The sequence below is a fragment of the Setaria viridis genome, chromosome 6, assembly GCF_005286985.2.
Source record: "Setaria viridis chromosome 6, Setaria_viridis_v4.0, whole genome shotgun sequence".
NCBI lineage: Eukaryota > Viridiplantae > Streptophyta > Magnoliopsida > Poales > Poaceae > Setaria > Setaria viridis.
Genome location: NC_048268.2, coordinates 28,717,890 through 28,741,809, shown reverse-complemented (window position 1 = coordinate 28,741,809; position 23,920 = coordinate 28,717,890). Strand labels below are relative to the sequence as shown.

At 48.5% G+C, this 23,920-nt stretch overlaps 1 protein-coding gene across 1 annotated transcript; it reads right to left on the bottom strand.

Moving 5' to 3' along the window:
- Positions 1-1,058: 1,058 nt before the first annotated feature.
- LOC117861622 (myb family transcription factor PHL8) lies at positions 1,059-2,800 on the bottom strand. The gene is made up of 4 exons (XM_034745195.2): positions 2,536-2,800; positions 2,372-2,448; positions 2,038-2,277; positions 1,059-1,918 (listed from the first exon to the last, which is right to left on the bottom strand). The coding sequence occupies exons 1-4, from the start codon at positions 2,651-2,653 to the stop codon at positions 1,499-1,501; spliced, it is 855 nt and encodes a 284-aa protein (XP_034601086.1). The 5' UTR covers positions 2,654-2,800; the 3' UTR covers positions 1,059-1,498.
- Positions 2,801-23,920: the final 21,120 nt, after the last annotated feature.

Sequence of the window (23,920 nt, the reverse complement as noted above, 5' to 3'; positions counted from 1 at the left end):
CGGCTGTCTAGATTTTCTGAGGCAGCGACAGAATCACAGGGTTGCTGATAGGCGTCTCTCTCTTTCTTTCATGAAATCATCAGGACTGGCCACCGAATTTTCATCGGTGCTTGAGGATTTGCCATATGCTTGTACACTGACGGACTGACCTGTGGATACTAGCACATGACGTTGAGATATGGGTCGCGGCAAATCCTGAAATGGCAGTATGGCACCAAGGGATCGAGTAGAAGATCATCAGGTATCTCCTTTCCGGCCATTAGTCAGGTTCAAAACCTTGGGAATTGCCGTTGTGCTGTAGTTGCTTATAGGCGTTGTGCTATGAGTATGCGCGCAGAAAGATTGCTATTTTCATTTGTTTCTTCCCTTAGTCTATTGCGTTGTTGGTCCTGGGCTTTGGTCACTTAAGATAGGAACAACCATTTGTAGCAACTAGCCAGGGAATCCAAGCCTAGGCCGGCTCTTATGTCGCTATATGATCCGTTCATATTCTTTGATTCCTTTTTCCATCAGGGGGCACGCAAATATGAACAATGTGCATTGAATAAAAAGTCGCTGGAATCAAGTGTCCAAGCTTGTAGGATTAGTGAACTGGAAGAATATTTCAGAAGTGGGGTTACTGGACCGATCTGAGCCACTTGGCTCTAAGTTGGAGTGGACTTTAGGTCCCAAGTGAAGGAGTCGCGGCAGGTGAACTGGTGACTAGGCCAGAACAGAAATATTCTTCAAAACTTTAGGTTTGTGCAGCATGGCTTTGGGTTCAGCCATTTCTCATGCTAACTGTGTAAGATTCCCTGGTTTGTCCGTTCTTTCTTAGGATTAGGTGTAGTTGGGTAGAGGAAATATCATTAAATCTCTCAAATGCAGTTTTCACATAAATATTCCTTGCGTAGCATTTTAGAGTTTCAATCTTCGTTGCGTATGCAAATCCTTGATAATTTGGAAAACTGCATTGTCTGATTTTTTTTTTTGCTGCCTTATCATTTTTTATCTATGTGAGAGCTTAACTTATCCTCTAACTGCTGTAACTGAACTTCTTGTTGTGCACCAAACCCAAGTTTGAAAGTTTAATCTTAAGTTGCATTCCAAACTTCATCCCATTGCCCCATTAAGGCATCAATCTCACTGATGGCATATAATGACACTAGCTACGACAGTTCACAGTTCTATAACTATACATACATCCTTTGCATTGCAGCTCAAGCATACTGCATGTGCCTCATCTGCAGCTGGGCCTTCCTCTAGTTCCAGTTACAAATTCTTTTTTTTCTTTTTACAGAGGTAGATGAAACACAAGAACCATATGCATAAATGAAAATATAGATGTATCATATTATGGAATGAAGAGCAGTGTATAGTAGCACCAGCTATTGCAGCATCAGACATTGCTGAAAAAGCCTGGTCCCAACCTTGGAGGCCACACCGCCAATCATCCCCTGTTCCCGATGCTCGGCACATGCAGCAGAAGATGCTTCTGATCGCGATCGTCTCCTTCCCCCTACCTGTTGAGATCGATCTCTGATGAGCTGCCGTCCTCTGCTTCAGCGTCCGCGTCCGCGTCAGCTTCCTCTGCCCCGTGGTCGTGGCTCTGCTGCAGGAAGGTCCTCTTACCCTGCGCCGGCTGCTCGACAGCGCACGTGCACGGCCGCTTGGACCCTGCGGCAGCGTGGCTCTCGGCCTCCCAGGAGGAGGAGGACGTGACGCAGCTGCCGGCGGCGCGGCGGCGCGGCGGGGACGGCGAGAGGGAGGAGGAGGAGGACAGGCACCCGGACTCCACCGCGGAGGCCAGCTCCGAGAGCTCCGTGGCCGTCGGCGATCCGAGGTTGTGGTCGTCAGAGAGGACCTCGTACGCTCGGTGCAGCACGGACTGCAGGTACCTCCCCTGCGCCTCGATCCTCAGCTGCAGGTGCCTCTGGACCTGCCGAGAACGAGCATGGAACCAATAAGCTTAAGCTCTGCTTGATCGGCATCCGTGAACTAGCAGTCTGAATTCCACTGTCAGAATAAATTCGGAATGGTGACTGATCGATCGTTTACCTCGATCTGCTCCTGCAGCTTCCTCTGCACCTCCCTGTGCATCCGTGCCATGCTCCTGGAAGAATCGCAGAGACCTTCTTTAGCACCGGCTCCATCGTCGGCGGTGAATGCACCATGCAACTCGGCGACGGCGTCCTCGTCGTACTCGTTCTCCGAGGAGGATGAGCGGTCGTTGGCGCCCTCTCCGTTGTCGCCGGGTGAGGTGGTGATGAGGCCTCGGCTCACCGCCAGCCGGTACTTCTGCAGCAGCAGCAGTAGCCAGAATTCAGCTCGAGCAGAGCTCGCGATTAAGAGAATAAAAATTTTCCGGCGATCGGCGGCGCGGTGGGGGCACCTGGAGGTGGCTCTTGAGGTGGTAGAGCGTGAGCTCCGGCACGGCCATCGCCCTCAGGACCGACTTGGGCGTCGCCTCTGCAATGCCAGAGAAAAGTGCGTGATCAGATATCAAGGCAAGCTGAAGGGCCAGCAACGAATGAGCGAGCAGCGACGACGGCTTACTGTCTGCGCCGCCGAGCTGGGCCACGGCGAGCTCGAAGCGGCCGTGCAGCTGGCTCGTCCACCTGAGCCTCGGCCTGCCCTCGCCTTGCTGCTGCTGGCCACCGCCCGACGATGACATTTCCAGCGTGCCCCCCACCGGTGTCGCAGCAGCAGCAGCAGCGTCGGCGGCGTGGCCAGCATGAGAAGCCGCAGCGGCCGAAGTTGCAGACGACGACAACAGCAAGGACCTCAACCAACGACAGCAAGTGATCGATTCTGCTGCGAGGTGCGGGCGGGCTGGTTCTTATAGGCAGCCGGCTGGGTGTTGGTTCCTTTCCTTGGACTCCACCGGTGGGAGATATTCCGGCTCCGTCTCCGCCTCCGGCGGTATATGTATGGATACGCCCGGGGCGCGAATCGGCAAGGGAATATGGCGCGTGAGGCAGCTGGGGGCCATGCCGTGGCATGGCAGCATCTTCTTTTGCATCCTCCATGTCACCACCTCAATTGTTTTGCTGCTTTTGCTTTCACTTCTTTGACCTGAAAGAGGGAGAATCTTTCAGCAGTAGGCGGGGCAAAAGCGAAACAGTTCAACTACACACCCCCTCTCAAAAGGATAGAATTGAGAGAGAGCTAGGAAAGAAAAAAAAAGGAAAACGAAAATTTTATCAAAAAAAAAGTTGGAAAAAGGAGCAAGGGAAAAAAAGATGAGAGAGAAGCAAAGGGCCATTCGTCATCGATTCCTCTCTGGTGCATGCATTGCTGTTGTTCTCTTGCTGTTTCCTCACACCTCTCGCCTGCTTGTTCCTAGGCCTGGATTCTCTCAGCCCCACCACCACCACCACCGGCACCACCGTCTCCTCGCCCCAGCAACGCCTTCCTCCTTCCCTCTCTGCAGTGCCAACGCTTTCCCGGCACACGAAAATTTGCTTTGAAGTGAAGACACGAAGCATATGCATCGCAGATGGGCAATCTGTCTAACCTTGCTTTGATCTCACTGCCTGCCTGCCCGCTGTAAAATCCGGTGCCAAAAGGACCCAGGGCGCGCGCGTGCGCAATCCGTCAGCAAAAGGCGAGACGAAATCGTGCATCGACTGGACAGGTAAATGTCAGGGAGGCCGGCAAAGATTGGGAATAACATTTCCTCACCTCACCTAAAAAGTCCCAAGAGAAGAGAATATTACCTGATGACGAGCTGTGCGTTTTGTTTCAGGTTTCTTTTCTTCTTCAGAGAGGCGGCAAAGCAGCCGTGTCCATGTCGAGCTCCCGGATGCAATTGGCAAACAGCCCTTGGCTTTTGGCGGTGACAGGGGAATCAAGGAATCTAATCCAGATCTCGGCGCACGCAAGCAAGCGAGGGGGGCGTAGCTATCGGCATGGATCAAAAAGGAAGCTTCTGTCGAAAGCCGGCGCGCATTGTGCTGTGGACGACGCCCCCCGGTGGTGGCTGATGGTGTGGCCATGGTGGACTGGTAGTGCTGGCCGAGACCGGTCACCGGTGCAGTGACATGGCCATATTCTCGCTGGCAATTGACGTTTCCATCCCGTTTCTTGCACGGAATAATGTGACATGTTTCAACGGAATGTGCCATGTTTTGACGGAAATATGGCAAGTTCTAGAGGTTTGTTATTGTTACAGTCTCAGCTGGTCTCTTTCTGCAGTGAACCACAGAACGGCCAATGATAAGCAGAGGGTCCAGTGAAAAGACTTATCGACTTTTTTACAGTTTGAGTATTTACAGGAGCAGCTTTGCCTAAACAATTCTGAAAGGTCGAGAAATCTGCAGGGGCCAGGCATCAAAATCAGGGAAAATTTCGGAGGAATATGTCTGCCTGAAGGAACAGGTCAGAGTAGCAGCCCGGGCATATTCACGCTGTACTTGTGCGTTGGTGGCAATCTCTAGGCTCCGGTTCCAACCCCTTTGCTGCGCCTGAAAACAATGGCCTTTCAGACAACACAGGGGCTGACGCCGTTCCCATGCATATTCCGTTGCTGCTCCCATTGCGAGTGGTGGGTCACTGACAAATATCTGGCTGCCCATGCTTGCTGTCTGCAGGTGAGGAAAATACAGGAAACTGAATGCAAATGCACATGAAGCATAGGAAGAGCAGCATTATCTTGCCTTCAGTAACATTCTGTTTAATTGTTATATATTGTCCCATAACCAGCTTCATCTTGTGCTAATTCAATCAGCCGTCTGACCGAGAACATGTCGGTCATGACAGCGCCTTTTAATTATCTCTGTTTCAGTTTCAGGATACAATTGAAGGGTACGAGCAGAGGTTACAAGATGCCAAGTGGGTGAGGAGCGGTCGTTTTCATGGTTCCACTCTCGGAGCCCCCCGCTCTTGCTGGGCTCGCAAGATGCTGTCAGCGGCTCGTCTCGGCTTCTAGACAGGATCCGTCCGTCCACTAATGCTGCTCGCAACCGCGAAGCCCTCCCTCTTCAGGCATCTCATGATTGCGCATTTGCACAAGCAGTGACTTGCATGGGACGGCTAGCTGGGGTAATGTTCATACCGTCATTTCAGCATCTTATTCTCTTCCTATGCTGCTCCCCTTGTGCTTGTCTGAATTTCCAGACGAATATCCACGCTGAGGGCTAAAGCGCGAACCGGAGGATCGAAGGCGATATACGCCGGAATTTTTCCACCGGCCTGGACTTTGTGCAATGTTCGAGCTGCCTCCAATTCAGCATGAAAGGAAGGGCCCTGCCTAAAGCTCGAGCAACATTCTGGGAAGGAATCAAGAAAGGTTAGCTTTGCTTTAATCAATCTGATCCGATGATGCGCTAGCGTAAAACCGGCCTCTTTTTCGCGTGTTTTCGTGCTCGCCTTTAACATATTCCTGGCCGGGAAAAAGCAGATTCCTGAATGATGCCCGGCGAGGAGGGCAAGAACTGAGGCACCAGCACTCACTCACCGGCTGGCTGCCACAACAAGTCACAGGCCATTTGGCAAAGGTGGCCGCATCAATAATTCCTTTCCAAAGAGCTCATCAAAGTCTATCACCAGATTGTTTAAAGGCATCAGGGAGGGAAAGGGGGTTTGAGAGAGAGTGTGCTGTGGGACCGAGGGAATCGAAAAAGCCGTCCGGCAAGATGCCAAGGGTAACCCACATGAGGAAGAGGAATTCCTATTCGTCTGTCAGTGAAGTAACATGATTGCTCCCCCCAGGGTAAGCAAGCACATAATTGCTGCATAATTACCTGATTATATGGTATGGGGGCTGGTTTACTGCTTTTTGTTCTTGCTGAATGTTGTTTTATCGATAGACGATATCATGTTCATTCTCATGCACCGGTAATCTTTGGATTGAGAGGTTGTACTTCAGAGGAGTCATTTCTGACGGTAAAAAAACACAGAGCAAATGATTGGCAAGGGAGCTCTGTGTTCCTGCACTGCAACTGTTATTCCCTGATGGATGGTCTCTTTGAGTTCTGATGGTTTCACCATGAGCTGTCCTTGGCCACCTATGGGAATCTTGCTTTATGGACTTTTTTGGAGAGAAAGTTTGTGATATCCTTCTTCGAATTTACTGGTGGGTAATCAATCTTAGCAGAATAAAATGGACAAATCTTCACTTTGAAGAAAAGGCTAGGAGATTGTAGAGGATTTTTTCGACGACTAAATGTCCGAATAATGGAATTTTCTTTTCTATCCTAAGAATAATTGAATCAGCATCGTCCGGTTGCAACGGCAAGCAGGTCTCACACAACTTGCAAACGAAGCTAAGCCATCGGGTAGGTTCTGAATATACTGAAAAAACTTTGCTTTAGCACATATGTCTTGCCACCTCTTGATGGATAAGGTAGGCAGGATTCCAGTGATCCACTAAGGAAAGGCATTAACCGAATATAATCGGAAAGAAATGAGAAACCACAGGATCAAAAGAGGATCAGTGAGAAAAGAAGGCGGTCGAGAGGATTTGGGTGCCGCGCATTAGCTAAAGATAACTTATCTGGACCAAAATCCACTGAAGTTTTTACCAGGTGTTGGGTAATCCCAGATTCCCCGGATGAATTGCAGGAATGGTTCATTGATTAGCCGATCGCCATTTTGTCGGTGCACCATCTATCTGCTTCTTTTCCTGCATATCTGACACGCAGCACCCAAAAGTTGCAATATGCAGAGAACAAGTGACCGGCATATCAACATGCATTGCTGTGCATAATTCATCTCATAGGATGCTTTTGTTCCCTGTAATGGCTGTTTCACTCGTGCATCTGGGGCCTGGAGAGTCCTCATGATCTTCGATCATTGGAACAGGAACCAGCTACCTTTCAGACACAAATTCAAACCCAAGACAGTTTATGCACTGTTTGCTGGCCACTGCCCAATTCCTGGCCCAGTATTCAGCTCTACCAACTGCGTCTTCCGGTTCAGAATATGTGCTGCTGGTGGATTGATACGGAACTAATTGTATTCAATTCCTGGATCTTGTTTGACTTGCTCACCCAACTGAGACAATTCATATGGGAACTGACCAACTATTCCACTTTCAGAACTGGAAATCTGTAGGCTGTAGCTAAACAGATAGCCATGTAGGGCTACCAAATTTGCATTTTTCAGAGGAGGATTCAGTGTCCGAACAAACTTCCCTCAGTTACATAGCCAATGAGTGCTTCAACAAAGTGTATATGAATCACTGAGAATTATCGTTACAAGAAAATCACTGATAATACTCAGCTCAAAACTGTGGATGCAGATGTGCATTCAGCAAGGGTCATCAAAGTGAAACAAAGATGAGCAATGTCATCCACACAGCTTCCTTTCTTTTCAGACATCCCATACGGCTAGACTGAACACAACAAGCACGCGCTAAGTCACCGAAAACCGATGAACCGAATCATTCAAGAGGACATGTAGCACACACAATCTTTGCTCCAATGCTTTTACCCATGAGCTTTGCTTCAATGCTAAGGCTACGTGGACGGCTTTTAGTTCGGATCGAAACCGCCTTTACCTGCCGATGACATAAGAGCTCTTAGGCTCTTGCGAACGAAAGCAGCCTTTGCACTCCCAATCCTAATAACTCCATCGTGCTGCCATGCGTACCGATAGATGGCCAAGCGATAACTCCGAACAAAGCAAGGCCAAGAACAAAAGACCCAAAGCAACGCGCTTTGCAAGAGATCTACCGATGTGAAGCTTGCGAGCACAAGTGGACGAGCCAATCACTTGGAGATAGAAACGCCAAAGGAGGTGATCGATAAGCAGCCACATGAGTGGTGCCACCTGCATGCACTCGCTGAGTAATACTCCCTTCGTCCCAAATTGCACTTACAGTTATTTTAATTTTTTAATATGCACTTAGATGTAATATATAGCTAGATGCATAATAATATTTATGAACATAAAGAGCTAAAACAACCTACGATTTAAAACAGAGGGAGTAAGATTTTTTTCGAAACATGCTACATGCGTAAACGCTCCCGTAAATGCAAAATAATACTAATATGATCGGATTTTTTTACGTATATGTAGTGTTGCCTTCTCTTGTTTTGTTGGAATGAAATTCCACGCAGTGCAAAGTGCAAACCATTTGAAGGATGGGAAATCGTTGTTGGTGCATCGTCACCGTCACATGATTTTACTTTTTTTGGGGTGGAGAGGTGACGGGTACGAGAAGAGCACACTGGTCCTTCAAAATGCAAACAATTTGAAGGATGGGAACTAATGGCTTCAGTGGCGCCAGCAATACAGCGATTGCATTGTCATCGTCGCCGCCGCCGTCGAGATGAAAGGAAGACCAAACTTTGGGCGAACTCGGATTTCCGACAAGATATGGCCTTTTCTTACGGAGATATGGCTCATCCACAAAGGAACGGAAGATGGAGGAGGGAGGCAATGCATGAGCCAACAGCCGACCCTAGTGGCGGCTCGAGAAAGGAGGATTAGTAGTGCACGGAGAAAGGTGTGCATAGTGCGCGTCTGGAATGCCGAAATCGAAAGAAGAAATAAACAAATAATGGCGAGGTCTTCGAGCTGCGTGGTCCGGTTAGCTGTAGTCCGGCCGGCCGAGGATTGATTTGGGTCGCCGCGTCGGCGTGAGAGGCAAGACGCCCGTCGATGAGCGGCCGGGGCCTGCGGGATCCGCGTCGTTTTGAGCCGGCCGCACGCGTCGTTCGCCGCGGGGCTCACACCCCCACCCACCCGGTCGGTGGACGAGGGCGTCGGCGGCGGGCGGTTCGGCCCCGCCGGCCGCCGCGGACTCGTGCGGCGCACGGACAACGGAGCTACCGCGAGCCGTCACGCGCTCCCTCTGTCCCGCTGGCCCCCCGTGTCCGAAACTACTCTGCGTCTCCGCCGCCCGCACTACTGATACTGTGATATCGCGCAGTGGCATCGAGCGAGGCCGTTTCCCTCGCGTCGAGCCCACGCAATCGGCCCATGGGCCAGACCGGGGGAGGTAAAAAAGGCTGGCTGGTAGCGTTCACAAACTTTGGGCCCAAACCTTTTCTTTCACACCTTAAATTTCAAGGTCACTAAAATTATCCTGCCACGCTCCCTCTATATCGTCGTGCTTCCGGGCTTGCGCGCCGAACATTCTTAACAAGGAGTCAAGGAAGCTAAGGAAACCATCTAAAAGAAGCCCATCAAACCAAATATTTAAGATATAATATATTTCCTCCGTTCCAAATTACTATTTATTTTAACTTTTTTAATATATAACTTTGCTATGTATATAGATATAATAGGGGTGTTTGGATCCCCGGGCTAAACTTTAGCCCCTGTCACATCGAATATTTAGATACTAATTAGGAGTATTAAACATAGACTATTTACAAAACCCATTGTATAGATGGAGGCTAAATGGCGAGATGAATCTATTAAACCTAATTAATTCATGATTTGACAATGTGCTGCTACAGTGACCATATGCTAATGATGGATTAATTAGGCTTAATAGATTCGTCTTGTCGTTTAGCCTCCATCTATGTAATTAGCCTAATTAGCCGAATATTCGATGTGACGCGGACTAAACTTTAGCTCTAGAATCCAAATACCCCAAATATATATCAAGGTGTAGCTCAGCTTTAATTTAATTAAAAAAGGGTGTAGAACGATTCAATGCCTTCTCTACCTGATTAATGCGTTATACCCTGCACAAACCCTGATGCCTGACATGCCGGAAAAAAAAATCCACCTGAAATCACGCTGAGGCATGTCAGCATGTGTGGCATGCATGCAATGCAGACCGTCGGCCCGACCTATCCATGGCAGGGAATACCAATCCATGGCGGCTGCGTACGATTAAACGCTCCGTCCCGACGGAGTCAAGTCAATCGGCTGGACCCACGGCGGGCATGCATTGCATCATTTTGCAAATGCCACATCCTCGTGCATGCATGGCTGCCCTTCGTGTCAATTCGCCTGCCAATAGTCGCTGCAGCCTGTAGGGGGCACGCACCTGCAAGCCCTGAGCTGCCGTGCCCGCCCTGGACGGCTGGACCTGTCCCTCTCTCGCTGCCATCATCGGGAGGGGAGGAGTAAATCCGATCCCCTGCCGCGCGTCAGGGATATTCCTCGGGCCGGCCTGGCCTCTTGACAGCGCTGAATCCGAGGCGGACAGGCGATGGCCAGCGCGCCGACGACGACGCCCGCGGCTCGTGTCGCTGCGGCCTGCAAGCAAAGCGCTAGCTCCCATCATGGGGTCGGACGGCACGGCACCACCTGCTCTCGTCGTCGCCAGCAGCCGGCACCACGGCCAGGGCCCCTGTGGTTGGTTGAGCGCTCCGCTGCAGGCTGCAGGCTGCAGCCAGCCCTGCTGCTACGCTAGCCCGCGCGGGCCGGCCGGCGCGCGACGCCGCCATAACTCCGTTGCGCCGCGCGCGCTGCCACCGCCATGATGGCCGTCGCCCACACGGCCACACCACGCGGAGCCGCAGAAGCGAACAAAAATGTGATCTCGCTCAGTCGCTCGCAGCAGCGCCCAGATCCGCGTGCCCCCCTCGCTTCCGGCAGGCTACCTCACCGCAGTGATCAATGCGGGAGAAAGTTCCGCCGATCGAGCCGCGCGGGCGCAGGGCGCGTCGCATGCATGGCGTGCGGTGTGGTCGTCGTCGCCGTGTACGTACGTCGCGGTCGCAGCAGCCGGCTACGGACCATGAGGTACGTTACGTACGTACGCGCGCACCTACCCACGACGACGTAGCCGGCCACCGACCCACGTATATACATATACCTGACGTGCGTACGGCCGGGTACGGCGGCCCTCCACCGGCCGGCGCCGGCCTCGGGCGGTTCCGACAACGGCGGCGACGTCGAACGGCCGGCTAGGGCACGCGCGCATCAATGATCAATTCTTCGGGGGTGGCGATGCCCCGTTGCGCCCTAAAGCGCGTTGTAAAACTCTGAATTCCTCTTCTTTAATATAATGATGTGCAGATTTCTGTGTATTCGAGAAAAAAAATCAATTCTGCGCTGCAGCATCGTGACCTTCAGGGATACCTGTGATAGATCGTCGCTGTCGAACGCAGAGACGGACGGACGGACCAAAGGTGAACATCGATCAGATCGCCAGCCGCGGATGCGCGATGTGTACGTGCGGTGCGCTGCGCGCGGTCTTGCACGTTCCCATTTCGTCGTCCCCAGCCTAGGCGCTGAATTCTTGGAGTAGCCATATGCCGCTTCGAGCCTTCGACCACTCTTATCGTGTACCCCTTGCCTCGTCTACTGGTGTGGCAGTACTAGCAGGGTACGAACGGGCCAAAAGGCTAGGTCACAAGAGGAGCTACGTATGCAGCTCTCGCGTCGATCCATCGGTATGATGAAAACGTTCATCCAGGACCATCCTACTCGGCAATGCCAGTCAAGCCATTGCTCTCCTTCGATCCATCATGAACGTAACCCGTGTACGGGCCAGGGCTTTCGGCATACACGTATACGTTGTGTGTACGTGTACCACGCGATGGTGCAAAACGCCAAAGACGCGCGCGCTGGTTTCTGAAAGTTTGTGAGAACGACGTCGTCTTCCATGTCCTAAATCGACCAGCCTGTCGCGTTGCGTAGCTACCTGCCGGCCGGGGCAGCTACTGATGTACATGAGGCATCAATCATGCCATCCTTCGATCGCTCACCGATCGCTCCCTGCCTGGGAATAATTCGGAGACCGATCGATCAGTTCATCCGCATCGGCAATAAGCTTCATTCGCATGCGCCGCGTGCGCGAGAGAGGTAGCATTCAAGCCCCGCCTGGCCGTATGCGCGCCGTTCCAGGATCGTCGCCGACTCTTGTCTCTCGCTCGCGGCGTGCGTCCCCATCATCGACGACGGACCCGTGGCTCCGGACGGTCATCACGGCGACGCCGGCACGCGCGCGCGCCGTGGTCCCGTGGTTCAAAGAAAATACACGCAACGCGCGCCGTGCATGCACCCAACCCACCGGCCGCCGCCGGCCGCGGCCGGCGAATTCATGAGCGAGGGTTTCGCCGGCCGGGTGCGCATCTCCCGTCGCCTGCTCTATCGCGTGCCTGCAGACGCCCTGACGTGCGCGCGCGATCAGCTCGCAGGCCGACCGGCCGGTGGCGGGGCAGGGCGCGCGCGCGCGCCAGCAGAATGGCGGCAGGCAGCTGCCGGCCGGTGTGCCCCAGTGCGTATCAGCCTCTGAACATCTGACTGTTCATTGATGGGGGGTTTAACGGTTACTGCTTCAATTCGCGCTCTGATATATCGCAGTGGGAAAGGATCGAGGACAAAGGATCCGGTCTGCCCGAGGGAGCTGCAGGGGCGTTTCAGAACGAATATGCAGTGGCATTCAGGGCACATGGTTCTACGCTGCCGATGACGACGATGGATGTGCAGTCTGTCCGCCCATTCAGGTTTCAGAGCGCCAGCAGCGGAGCATGCATGGACGCATGCCACAATTACCTGCGATCCATCCGATCTGTCCCCAACCCTCACCCGCATGAATGATCGCATCCCAGTTAGAATGGGCACGATCAAACCTATTGTCCATGGCGTTGCGTGGTGCCACACACATGATCTTTAGGTCGTCTCACTCTACAGCACATACAGCTACACGATTCCTGTATTTAACTCGCAGTAGTCTGAAGAAGTCTACCCACATCCAACTCGCAAGCAGGGGTCGAGTTGATGGAACCGGCTCTTCCTCACCAAGAACCTACTGGCTACTACTGAAGCTGAAAGAAACAAAGCAGGACCACGCTGCACTGCAGGAGTAGCTATAGGGCTGCAAAACATCTCCTCCTCCTCGCTCCCTGCCTCTGCGGCCGCGTCATACGTTCACATGCGGCGTGTGGGGACGAACGGTGGTGGTTTGGTGGCGAATTTAGGGCTGGCGCGGCGGTGGCGCCCAGCGAGCGGCGGCCGGCAGGGGAGCCATGCATGCGTTTTGTGCTCAGGATTGCCTGCCGGCCGGCCGGTGCAGGAGGCAAGGCAAAGGACAGGGACAGGAAGGTCTCACATGCCGTTGCGCTGAAGCTCTGCTCTGCGCTCCTGCCTGCCCGTCCGAATTGGAACCATTTTGTTCTTTCCTTCCATCGGTTACATTACCATATTTACTCTCTGTTACTGTCCCATGCTGGTTCCTTCCGTCACTCTCCTGCATGCTTTTCACTTTCAGACTTTAGACCTCCAAGCAACAAGCATGGGCATGCTTGCTCATGTCGTGTGCGTTGTAACAGTCTTGCAACCTCTTCCATACATGACGGTGACAGCTACAGGCATGAACCGATCAGTCATCTGTAGCGCGCGGTGTTGCAGTTGCAGACGAGCACACACATGATACCTGAATGGCCATTTGACAGTGCCTTTCAGTTACTGAACCACGGGACCTCGATCGCATTGAATGTTGATCCCCCAGGCCGTTAGAGAAGAGAAGGGAACACGCGCTGGCTGGCGGCAGTCGCGTAAATGCGGAAGCTTTGCGGGAGGCAGCCATGATTGGGGGTTGGGGGCATTTTGCATCTCGCATCGGCTTCCTGAAGAATGTGCTGCGCCGAGGCATGGTACCTTACCTTGTCATGTGTGGACCGATTGGAGAGATGGACTTTTGAGCATGATGGCCGATCGATCGAACAATGTGGACCACCACTCGGCACCGCATCCATTCTGCCTGCTCGCGCTGCCCACCCATCCCTCTTCGCAATTACTACTCATCAGCTCCTGCTCCTGCTCCGGCATGGACGATGGCCGGCTGCGTCTGCATGCTGGGATGGACCCCCGGCCTGGAATTTCCCAGGTCTCTCCGTTCCAGCCCTGGCGTTCGGACAGCAGCGGGCTCGCCCACCCTGCAGGGCTGCTAATCCTGGCAGGTGTGGCCACTAACCTGCACCTCCAAGCTGCTACTCCCAAAGGCCAAAGCCTGGAAACTTTGTTCAGGGAAAGGCATCGGTTTCACCCGCACAGTTCGGTGAAACGCTTAAAAGCGAAAGGGAAAGGAGGGTTTCTGAATAATGCGTCGGCCTCGCTTTCACGGTCTCACTGGGAATCCAAAGCCGGAAAGCCCTCGTCAGGGATCAGGATTCAGAGATGGCCGGTCCGTGATAGGCAAATGCTTTGCCTCCCTCGATCAAGATTTATTGTTGGTAATAAAGTGCTCTGACGACTAATGAGCGTTTACTTTCCTGCTGCATTGTGGATTAGCATAGATTGTAGCGTTCATCATGCAATGGCTGTCAACTGGGCAGGGGCCTTGCAGAGAGTTTCAGAAGACCTGCTCTGTTCCTCTGGTTACTTCTCTGCTCACGCGCGCTGATTATTACCGAGAGAAGCATCATGCATCTCTTTGTAACTCCCGGTTCGTAAGCGAATTATTTCCTTTTTGTCAGACTGGATTTGATCCGCCGGCCACTTGCCCGAAAGGCTGCGATGCCGTTTGTGCACTGATCCGCTGGCCTTGTTAAAGGCTCTACCTCTGCTCCGTAGGTTTGCGTTCTACTTTGTGTAAGGCGTCCACACGTTCCAAGATATGTTCTGTAAATGCCTGGACAAGATATATTCACACTGCAAATCTAATCTCTGAACTATTCGCCGGATAACTTACTGCACGTTATGTATGGTATGGATGAGCACAGGTCTCCCATCTAGCACAGAATGCAGAGCAAAAGCATATGAACTTCCAGGACTGGAGATCAGGCAGGTATCGATGATACAAATTCTTTACAACTACACTATTACGAAGTAAGCACAATATACACAACTTTTTTTTTTTTGACAAATGGCGTTCAGGGCACAATCTGGAAGTGAAAAATAAACGTGAGTAAGATGCATGCAGCACGTGGATGTGGTATCATCTACTAGCTCTCAGGGAGTACTGACAGGTGGAGTAGATGCCGGACGGGGAACAAGTATACCTCCAAACTTTATGCAAAAATGCTTACTATGTACCTCTGTTGAGAAATTGGTGTCCAAGCCTTGATACTGACTCCCTATAAATAGCACAATACCCACAATACCTTCACACTGACACCAACACGGGAGACCAACTCTCTACAAGGAACTCAAATCTTTTATTCACATACTCACAACTTGATACAATACTCACTCTTACACTCTTTATGTGGCTACCGTACCATGACACCACTAAACTACATGGCAACCTTGCCATCTCTTCACCTATGACTCACATGCTACTCTATGCTATGGTATGGCTAGGAGGGAGGGGATCACCTCTATTTATAGGTGCTCATGATCATTGTGGTGTTGCCATGTGGCAACTTCCACATTTTTCCATATAAAATATCCTAACTCTAGAACCCTCCTCATCCTTATCTAATTCTAGAGTATTCTACACTTCACCATGAAGCATGGCAACTATAGCTCATACATTCTCTCCAATTTTTTAGAACCTTCTTACCTTGCCATGATTTTATCCTTGTACATGGCAAAGTTAGTCTCTTGAGATCTCCATAATCTTCTAGAATGTTCCAAGTATGCATTGCATATTTCAACACTCCCCCTCAATGCATACTTGTCTCGGGTAGTCGAACCATTGCGTGTCGCTGCCCTTGGATCTTCTGCACTCTGCCATTACGAATCTTTTTTTTACTTGTCCTCGTGATATGGTCTTCTCTTTCTTCAACTCATATGCCTCTGTCTTCAGTTGGAGGTTTCCCGCAGACTTGATGCATCCATGTATCTCTTCTTTCTTCTTCACCCTTCTAGTTGTCTGTCCTCTAGATGCTTCCTTGTACGAAGATAAAATAACTTTAACCAGTGAAGCATTGTCATACCTAAGATCTTCACAACCGCGTCCTTCTGGAATTTTCTTCGCCTTATCATGCTCCTCCAAATCTTCATGGATCACCAATGTTCCATGTCTATCTTCACCGTACTCTTGTGGCTCCTCGTCATCATGAAGACTAGGCTCTATCTTCTCATATTTAATATCTTCCTCCTCGTCGCTTAGAGCCTCCCAATCTTCATCACTATCATATCCAAATATTATGAATCCTTTTGAAGTATCTGGCTCTCTACCTCCATGGAGAAGCCACCTTCTGCATCCCACTCTTCTTCTTCTTCTTCTTCAACGCTATTTGATGGAGTTTCACCTTTTGTCAAGTTTCGACAAAGTAAGCTCCATCATCTTCAATTGTGGCTGCTGCCTCAGCATCCCACTCTTCTTCGCTTAGCCACCCCTCAGGACAACTTCTTTTGTTGTAGCCACGTTTCCTTCTGAGTGCCTCCGTAGACTCCAGCAGTCCCGTGCAAGATGCCCTTTCTTGCCACAGTTGCAACACTCACCTCTTCTTATCCTCTCATTCTTGACCAACTCTTCATCATCTTCGTCACTGCACTCTTGTTGAGCTCCTCGTGAATAGCTGCTCTTTTTTGGGCAACTCCTATCACCTCTTGTCCACTCCTTCGCCTCTCCTCGGCCTCTTGGTAGACCTTCTTTTTGATGAAGAGCGCCTCCTCTTCATCCTTCTCTTCCAAAGTGATGTTGCCCATCTGCTTGGCTAATGCCTCCTAATTAGTCAATAAGTTCTCCAACTCCACTAAGGATGGTTGTACTGGCCATCCACTCACTGCAGCCATAAACCCACTCTACTCGGGTCTTAGGCCATTGATGATGATCCTTCTCATCCGAGCTTCACTGACCTTCTCCTCCAGATCAAGCTGAGATAACTCCCGGCTGATATTCTTCACCTTAGTAAAATACCTGTTAATGCTCAGAGTTCCTTGTGAGATACCTGCGAGCGCTTTCTCTAGGAGCTGGAATCGTGCCTCATTCTTCTTCGAAAATAGCTTCGCCAATGTCTCCAGGCCTCATTTGATGTCTCCGCGTCTCTGATGTGCTCCACCAGGTCTTCCTCGATCGTTGTCTTCAACATGAACATAGCCTTGCTTGCCTTGATTCGCCACTTTCACAAGGCTTCCATGTTCTCCTTCGGTGGAGGAGTTTTCTCGATGCCTGCTACGACCTCCCATAGGTCCTGACCCATCAAGTAGGACTCTATACAGGTCTACCAATAGCCATAGTTGTAGCTATTGAGCTTCCTCATGCCTCCTGCGCTCAAGAGATTCGCCATCTCAACTGACACCCAGCATCACCTACGCTTGGTCTCGAACCAGCATTCCTTCACAGTCCCGGACTGTGATCTCTGACAGAGTCTCCCTTTAGCGCCTCTCAGTGCCACACCGAGTAATGTAAGTGCCCTGTGCCTACCAACAACTGTACCGACCACTATGAGTGCCCCGCACTCACCACAAAACTCCTCCCAATGACGGTCCCTGACCGACCTACTCTGATATCAATTGTTGAGAAATCGGCATCCAAACCTTGACACTAATTCCTAAAAGTGGCACTAAAGTGGTGTGACACCATTTCTTCTGTGGACCTTATACCCACACTATTCTAAGGAGATCTTCACACCGACACCAACACGGGAGACCAACTCTCTACAAGGAACTCAAATCTTTTATTCACCTACTCACAACTTGATACAACACTCACTCTTACACTCTTTATGTGGCTACCCTACCATGACACCACTAAACTACATGGCAACCTTGCCATCTCTTCACCTATGGCTCACATGCCACTCTATGCCATGGTATGACTAGGAGGAAGGGGAGCACCTTTATTTATAGGTGCTCATGATCATTGTGGTGTTATCATGTGGCAACTTCCACACTCTTCCATACAAAATATCCTAACTCTAGAACCCTCCTCATCCGTATCTAGTTCTAGAGTATTCTACACTTTACTATGAAGCATGGCAACTATGACTCATGCATTCTCTCCAATTTTCTAGAACCTTCTTACCTTGCCATGATCTTATCCTTGTACATGGTAAAGTTAGTCTCTTGAAATCTCCACAATCTTCTATTGTTCCAATGCATTGCACATTTCAACAACCTCTTTTGTGCATAAATGTGTATAGTACATTGTCAAGTATTAAGGATGAAATAAACACATATCTCTATAATTTGTAGGTAGCAGGAGAAAGAAAATGGGAAATATATCAACACGGACCCAAGCAAACAATAACAGTTGCACAGAAAGCAGTGAATTTGATAGCGAAAAGGCAGTTGTATTGATGAAAATCTAGACTATATGGCGTGTTCAGCTCACATAACGATATAATAAAAATGTATCTTCATAAACACTAAGTCGATGGAACATTCACACTGGGAGTGAGCAGGGAGTGATGAATGTCTGGTGAGGATACAAATGGAGCAAGTTACAATGTTTGTCTTCATCTTTGGGTCAATCCCTTATTTTTATTGTAAAATTTTGCTATACTTTATTTGCCAGTGACGGGGCCTACCTGTCACTGATAGTTGTAATAATGGATAAAGAGAAATTGCATTGGCATGCAAAAGGATTTATCATTCTTCGATATGAACCCCTAGCATCATAGGAAGGGGACTACTCCTATCAAATTTTACCTTTTTTTTAACGTGGGCACGACACCACACCTGTTTAAGTTAAAATCCCCTCATATAGGGTCCCTTTGGCTGGGCTCCCATATAGGGTCCCTTTGGCTGGGCTCCCTGGGGCTCTGGCTCCTGCACTATAAAGTACTCTAGCTCCAAGGAGCCATAGTTGGTGGAAATTTATAGCTCCACCAACTCCTTGTGGGTTTATGAGGAGAAGAGAGAGGTGAGAGAAAAATAGCTCCCATGAATAGAGGTGCTACAATGTTCCTACAATCGCGTGTCAGATGGAGCCAGAGCCGATAGGAGCTGCGCCAAAGGGACAGATAGTATTTTGGAAAATAGCAAGAGACAAAGTTGCATTCAAAAATATTTTTTGTGGAATGTAATTTTAAATTATTGTGAAATACCTTTTTAATTATTATTTTTTGCATGCACACTCACCTATACGAGATTGACGAAGTTGCCAAGAATAAATATAGAAAAATATAACCACACGTGATGAGTCGAGAGTTCTAACCTAACAGGTTCATTGAAAAAATTTGACCAGCTAAATTGCTGTTAGTTCACGTTTTCTTATTGACTACAACTCCGACGACTCCACTCCGCATGAGACCCATCCATGAGAGGGGGAAAATGTACTCAATCCTGCACTCACTCCCCCATCGTGGGAGGTTGGGCCTATTTGGTTGCCGGCCACAATTTGCCACGCATAAAGTTAGGTACTAGCCACAATGTGGCAAGCCACATTCTGTGATAAAAATAGACTGCTTGGTTAGTAACTAAGGTGTGAAAAAATCAGCGTAGCCGCTGTTTAAATTGCTGCCATAAATGTTTGGCAAAATAGTTTTGCTAAGGTACTCCCAAATGACTGTGAACTGTACATTTAATGACGTATTACTTCCTAAGATGTAATAAATTTAATATGTATTATATATTTTTTAAATTTGAAAATAGGGAAATATCTTCTATTGGATCTAACTTACATGCAATTAGATCTGAAATGTTTCTTGTCCCCCCTCTCACGTGATTATGACCAACGCCTATTAAAGAAAACTGTGAGAAGAACGTGATGGACATGGATATGCTATATTTCTCTTTTTTTTCCTCTCACGTGATTATGGCCAGCCCAATCGTCAGTTTCACAAAAAAGAAATACAGAGAGAAGAATGTGACAAGTTTGCAAAAATAAATAAATTGTAAAATGATTTATAATTTCCATAATATACAGTATGTGATCTAACCTATGAGATCTAACTAACTATAATAGTACATGATCTAATAACATGATCTGATTTCCATAATAAATAGGGAAATTATCCTGATATAACGTGATGAAACTTACAAAATAAAAATGTAACATGATATAAATTCCCTGATACCATCAAGCGTGACAGGTAAAAAAAAATGTACATAACATTATCATTGGTTGCAACCAAAAGAAAACAAATTGCATGCCAACAACTGCTCCTCCTAGATAAGGAACAGGGGATAATCGGTTGTTTCTTTCTTTTTCTTTTTCCTTTTTAATCATTGTATCTCTCCCAATATTTAGGGATTCATTTTTAGTTTAAACTCTTACGTCCTATGAGGTAATGGGAGTACCTGAGCATTGCCCTTGGTAAAAAAAAAATGGCATGTGTTTGGTTGCACATATATCGGTAAAAACACCTCAAATGATTTATTTTCAATATGTAACTCAACGTCCTAATATGTACTTGTTTTAGTATAGCGGGTGACGTGCCTCATTTTATTATTCAACCAAACACTTGCCAAACTTGCCAAACTAGATGTGGCAAGCCTAACATTTAGGTGTGGAAATTTATGGATGGCAACCAAACACCCCTAAACCCATCCATCTTCGTACATAGCTGACACACGCACGTGCTTTCATCATCACTGAAATATGGACAACATTGTTTGACAAACAGCGCTCAAGGAATGAGGAATAAACATGAGCAAGATGCAGCAACATGTTCATGTGTTCTCATGTACCCTAATAAACTTCTATAGCTCTTGGGTGTAGTACTTGATGCTGTCATAGACGCTGTCTGGGGAACAAGTGTACCTCAAACATCCAGCATACCTACTCTACACACACACACACACACACACACACACACACACACTTCTATTCTAGTACATAAATGTGTATATAGTACAACTGTCCAATGTTAAGGACGGAAATGACAAAAATCTAGGCTCCATAGAAAGTTCTCAGCTGCAGAAAGAAATGTGAGGGAAAAAAGGATATTTCTTTTATCGACGCATAGCCAATCAAACTTTTTTTTGCGAACCAGCCAATCAAACATTGATAGCTGTATACATAGAAGCAGGATGCAGTGATGTGCATACAGTATTCTATTGAGGAGAATGCAGCTTATACTGAGCATAAAAACACAAAAACTTTAAAGATTGTGGATAAGATCAAATAAAGAAATTAAAATAATAGCTTCTTTATGAATACCAAGTCAACTAAACATCAACTGCATGGATGGCAATCGCGGAGTGAATTTGCCGGTGAATATGAGATAGAAAGAAGGGAATTTACAATGTTGTCCTTCTCCAACATAAACCTAGCCTGCTCAGAAGAGCACTTCTCTCGTCATATTGTATATTTGTAAAGAGTGGACACAAAGCTGCATATTTCAATTAAGAATAAAGTGCATGATCAGTTCTTAAACTTGTCCGGCTGTGTCACATTGGTCCCTATCGGTGTTTAGACAACAACCTAACGAGGGGGGTGCCTGAGGTAGTGTTTTGGTTAGTGGGGCTCGTTGAGATTAGGAACTCGAAGGTAAACACAGACACACGATTTAGATAGGTTCGGACTATTGAATAGCGTAATACCCTACGTCTTGTGTATTGGTTGGATTGAATTGCTTTGGAGGGGGTCTTTACCTCACCTTATATTGCCGGGGGCAGGGCTACAGATCGGTTGGTTTATAGGAATACTAGTTGGATTTGACTAGAGGTGTTCTACTCGTATTATTATCAGTACTTTTACTAATCCTCGACTAGTTTCCTGGTTTTCCACGTAGACTACGCCGCCCTACGCCATAGTCTCCATGTCAAATATATCTTGGTATCTAGCCCTAAATTTAAGACTATTCAAACCTTCTGGTGGGCCCATAGATGCATGTACGACAAGTCCCTAAGTACTTTTTAGTCAAATGCAGCAGTTTTGAGTACTTTTGTAGACTTCACCAACTAGTTTTGGTGCTCTTCGAGTTCTTCATGCAGCTAGAATATACTTAAGCCTCATTTGACTCGGTCTCTTGTCCTTCAATCTTGAATTTTTATATTGATGTGCGATGAAAGTTGCACTCCATATGGAGTAGCCCTCGAGCTTTAGGTTGAATCGAAGAATCAAGTTGAGGGTCAATCTGTAATTTGCATATCTTTCCCTTTAAAACCCAGAGAAAAAACTTTTTTGTCAATGGGCACGTGGCACACAGCCCTCGAGCCTTGTCCCGACTAGTTTGGTGGGTATAAGGGTCAACTTCTGATCAACGTGACCATCTCTGAAAGGAAATCTTATCTCTTCCAAAAAATAGGTTGCCAATTCAGGTGTCGCGAAATCTGCGGATCCTTTACACCTGAAACTGGTTTATTCTCATTGTTGTTACTGCGGCGTGGTGATAAATAGTGGAGGAGGTTATCCCTTCCGTTTTACCTTTGCCAGTTGCTTTTCCAATCTCCACACTGTAGCCTAGCACCACCGCTGCCCAATCTCCGAGCACTAGCGCCACTGCCCCCCCACCACTCAGCCCCCGAGCGTATGTGATAGAAGAAGCTCATGACATTAAGGATGGGGAGGAAGGCTGCTGCTGTCATGTGGCGGAACACCTCGGATTAACTTAGCTAAAGCACATTTAAGTCGCCTAATACACGATCATATGCTTTAATCAAGTTAACTCGACGATCCGTCGGATTTCATGCGATAAAACCACTATACAGGACCGAGTTAGCATAACTCACATGAAGGTGAGTGGTTCAGAGAATACAACAGATCATCCAAGTTAAACAAGTTCAACAATTTATTACAACACTGGTTCGAAAATCAGAGTTTTACAAAGTTCATGAGCAGTGGAAAAGATAAAACAGAACAGTGGAAGCTAGCGTCGGGTCGGATATCCCTGATGAGGCCGATCAACACATCAATGGTCCCTCTCCTCACCATCCGAGGAGGGATCCCACTCGACCGTCCACCCAGGAGGAAGCTGGGAAGGCCAAGTGCCAACAGCAGCACACTCAGAAGCTTCAACATCACCTGAAAGAGATGCCACAAGCAAGGCTGAGCTACTAAGCTCAACAAGACTTAACCGATCGATGGGAAGACTACTCCACCAACTTCTAAACATGCAAGGCTCTTTGGCTGAGGGGTTTGTTTTGCCAAAAGCGACTACAGTAAGTCCTTACTTTCACTATTTTAGCTCAGATTCTAAGTTCATTAACCAGTCTACATTTGCAACTTATGCCAAGCAAACATAGTTTCCAAACAGTATATATAGAACAAGCATCAAGTTCATATCATCATCATGTTCCATCTTTACTCAGTGTAGCATAGCGATCAAGCAGTCTCAAACTGTGAGAGGCAGATGAATCGATTCGAGTTTCTTAACCATGCATGGCGAACCTAATCTCACGACATCCGCGCACCACAAAGGGTCGCTTCTTGTGTCGGCCGTCCCCATCAATTCCCAGGCACGTGTCAGGTCCAAACTTCCCTTGGCATGCAATGCTCCACAGTTCCGACCTCTTGTCGTACTGTGACCGCACTTGCACCCACATGATGCACCATGGGAACCTCGTTCCAGGGACAGCGGGGGTATAAGCCACGCCCTAGTTCAATCTGGTACTAGGCTTCCCCATCCCATACTAGGTATGAGATTAGTACTTTCAAACACTTGATCACGAACACCAACACTTTCCGACCTTAAGCAATTTCATATAGACAGACGGGGTGATCCACCGACCATCAAAAAAGTTCACAAGGCCCTGCCCCGTCCACCGTCCTTACAGTTGTAACCAGAAGGAGAACAAACAACTCCTACAACTCGCGAGTGACAGGAAACCACTCGACTTTTACCGAGTCCTGTTAGGCACTGCAACTACTCGGACTTATCATGCTAGTGTTCAGATCAAGGGAACTAAGTCATGCATCTATGGTTTCAAACAACTCCTATAACGTAAATGCACATACATACAAAGGAAGGTATGCGCAGGTTTAGAAAGATTGGGATATGCTCCGGGGCTTGCCTTCGAGCAGGGCAGAGGCAAACTGATCTTCGGCGCACTCGGTTTCAGCTTTTGCAGTTGGCAGCTCAGCTACCGCTTCGTCTTCTAGCACCGGGTGCAGCTCGTATGTGCTGTCGGTGAGGTTTAGTTCTACACGGAATGCAAATGCAGGGGTTAACACTTAGATGGTTATTTCAATAACACTTGCAAGATTTAGCTCAGAAACTTGTAGCAAAACTACAGGAAAGGTTTGGAATCCTAAGCTTTTGTTGATAGAGAACAAGATAAAAGGGTCGGATTGGGAAAAACTTATGAG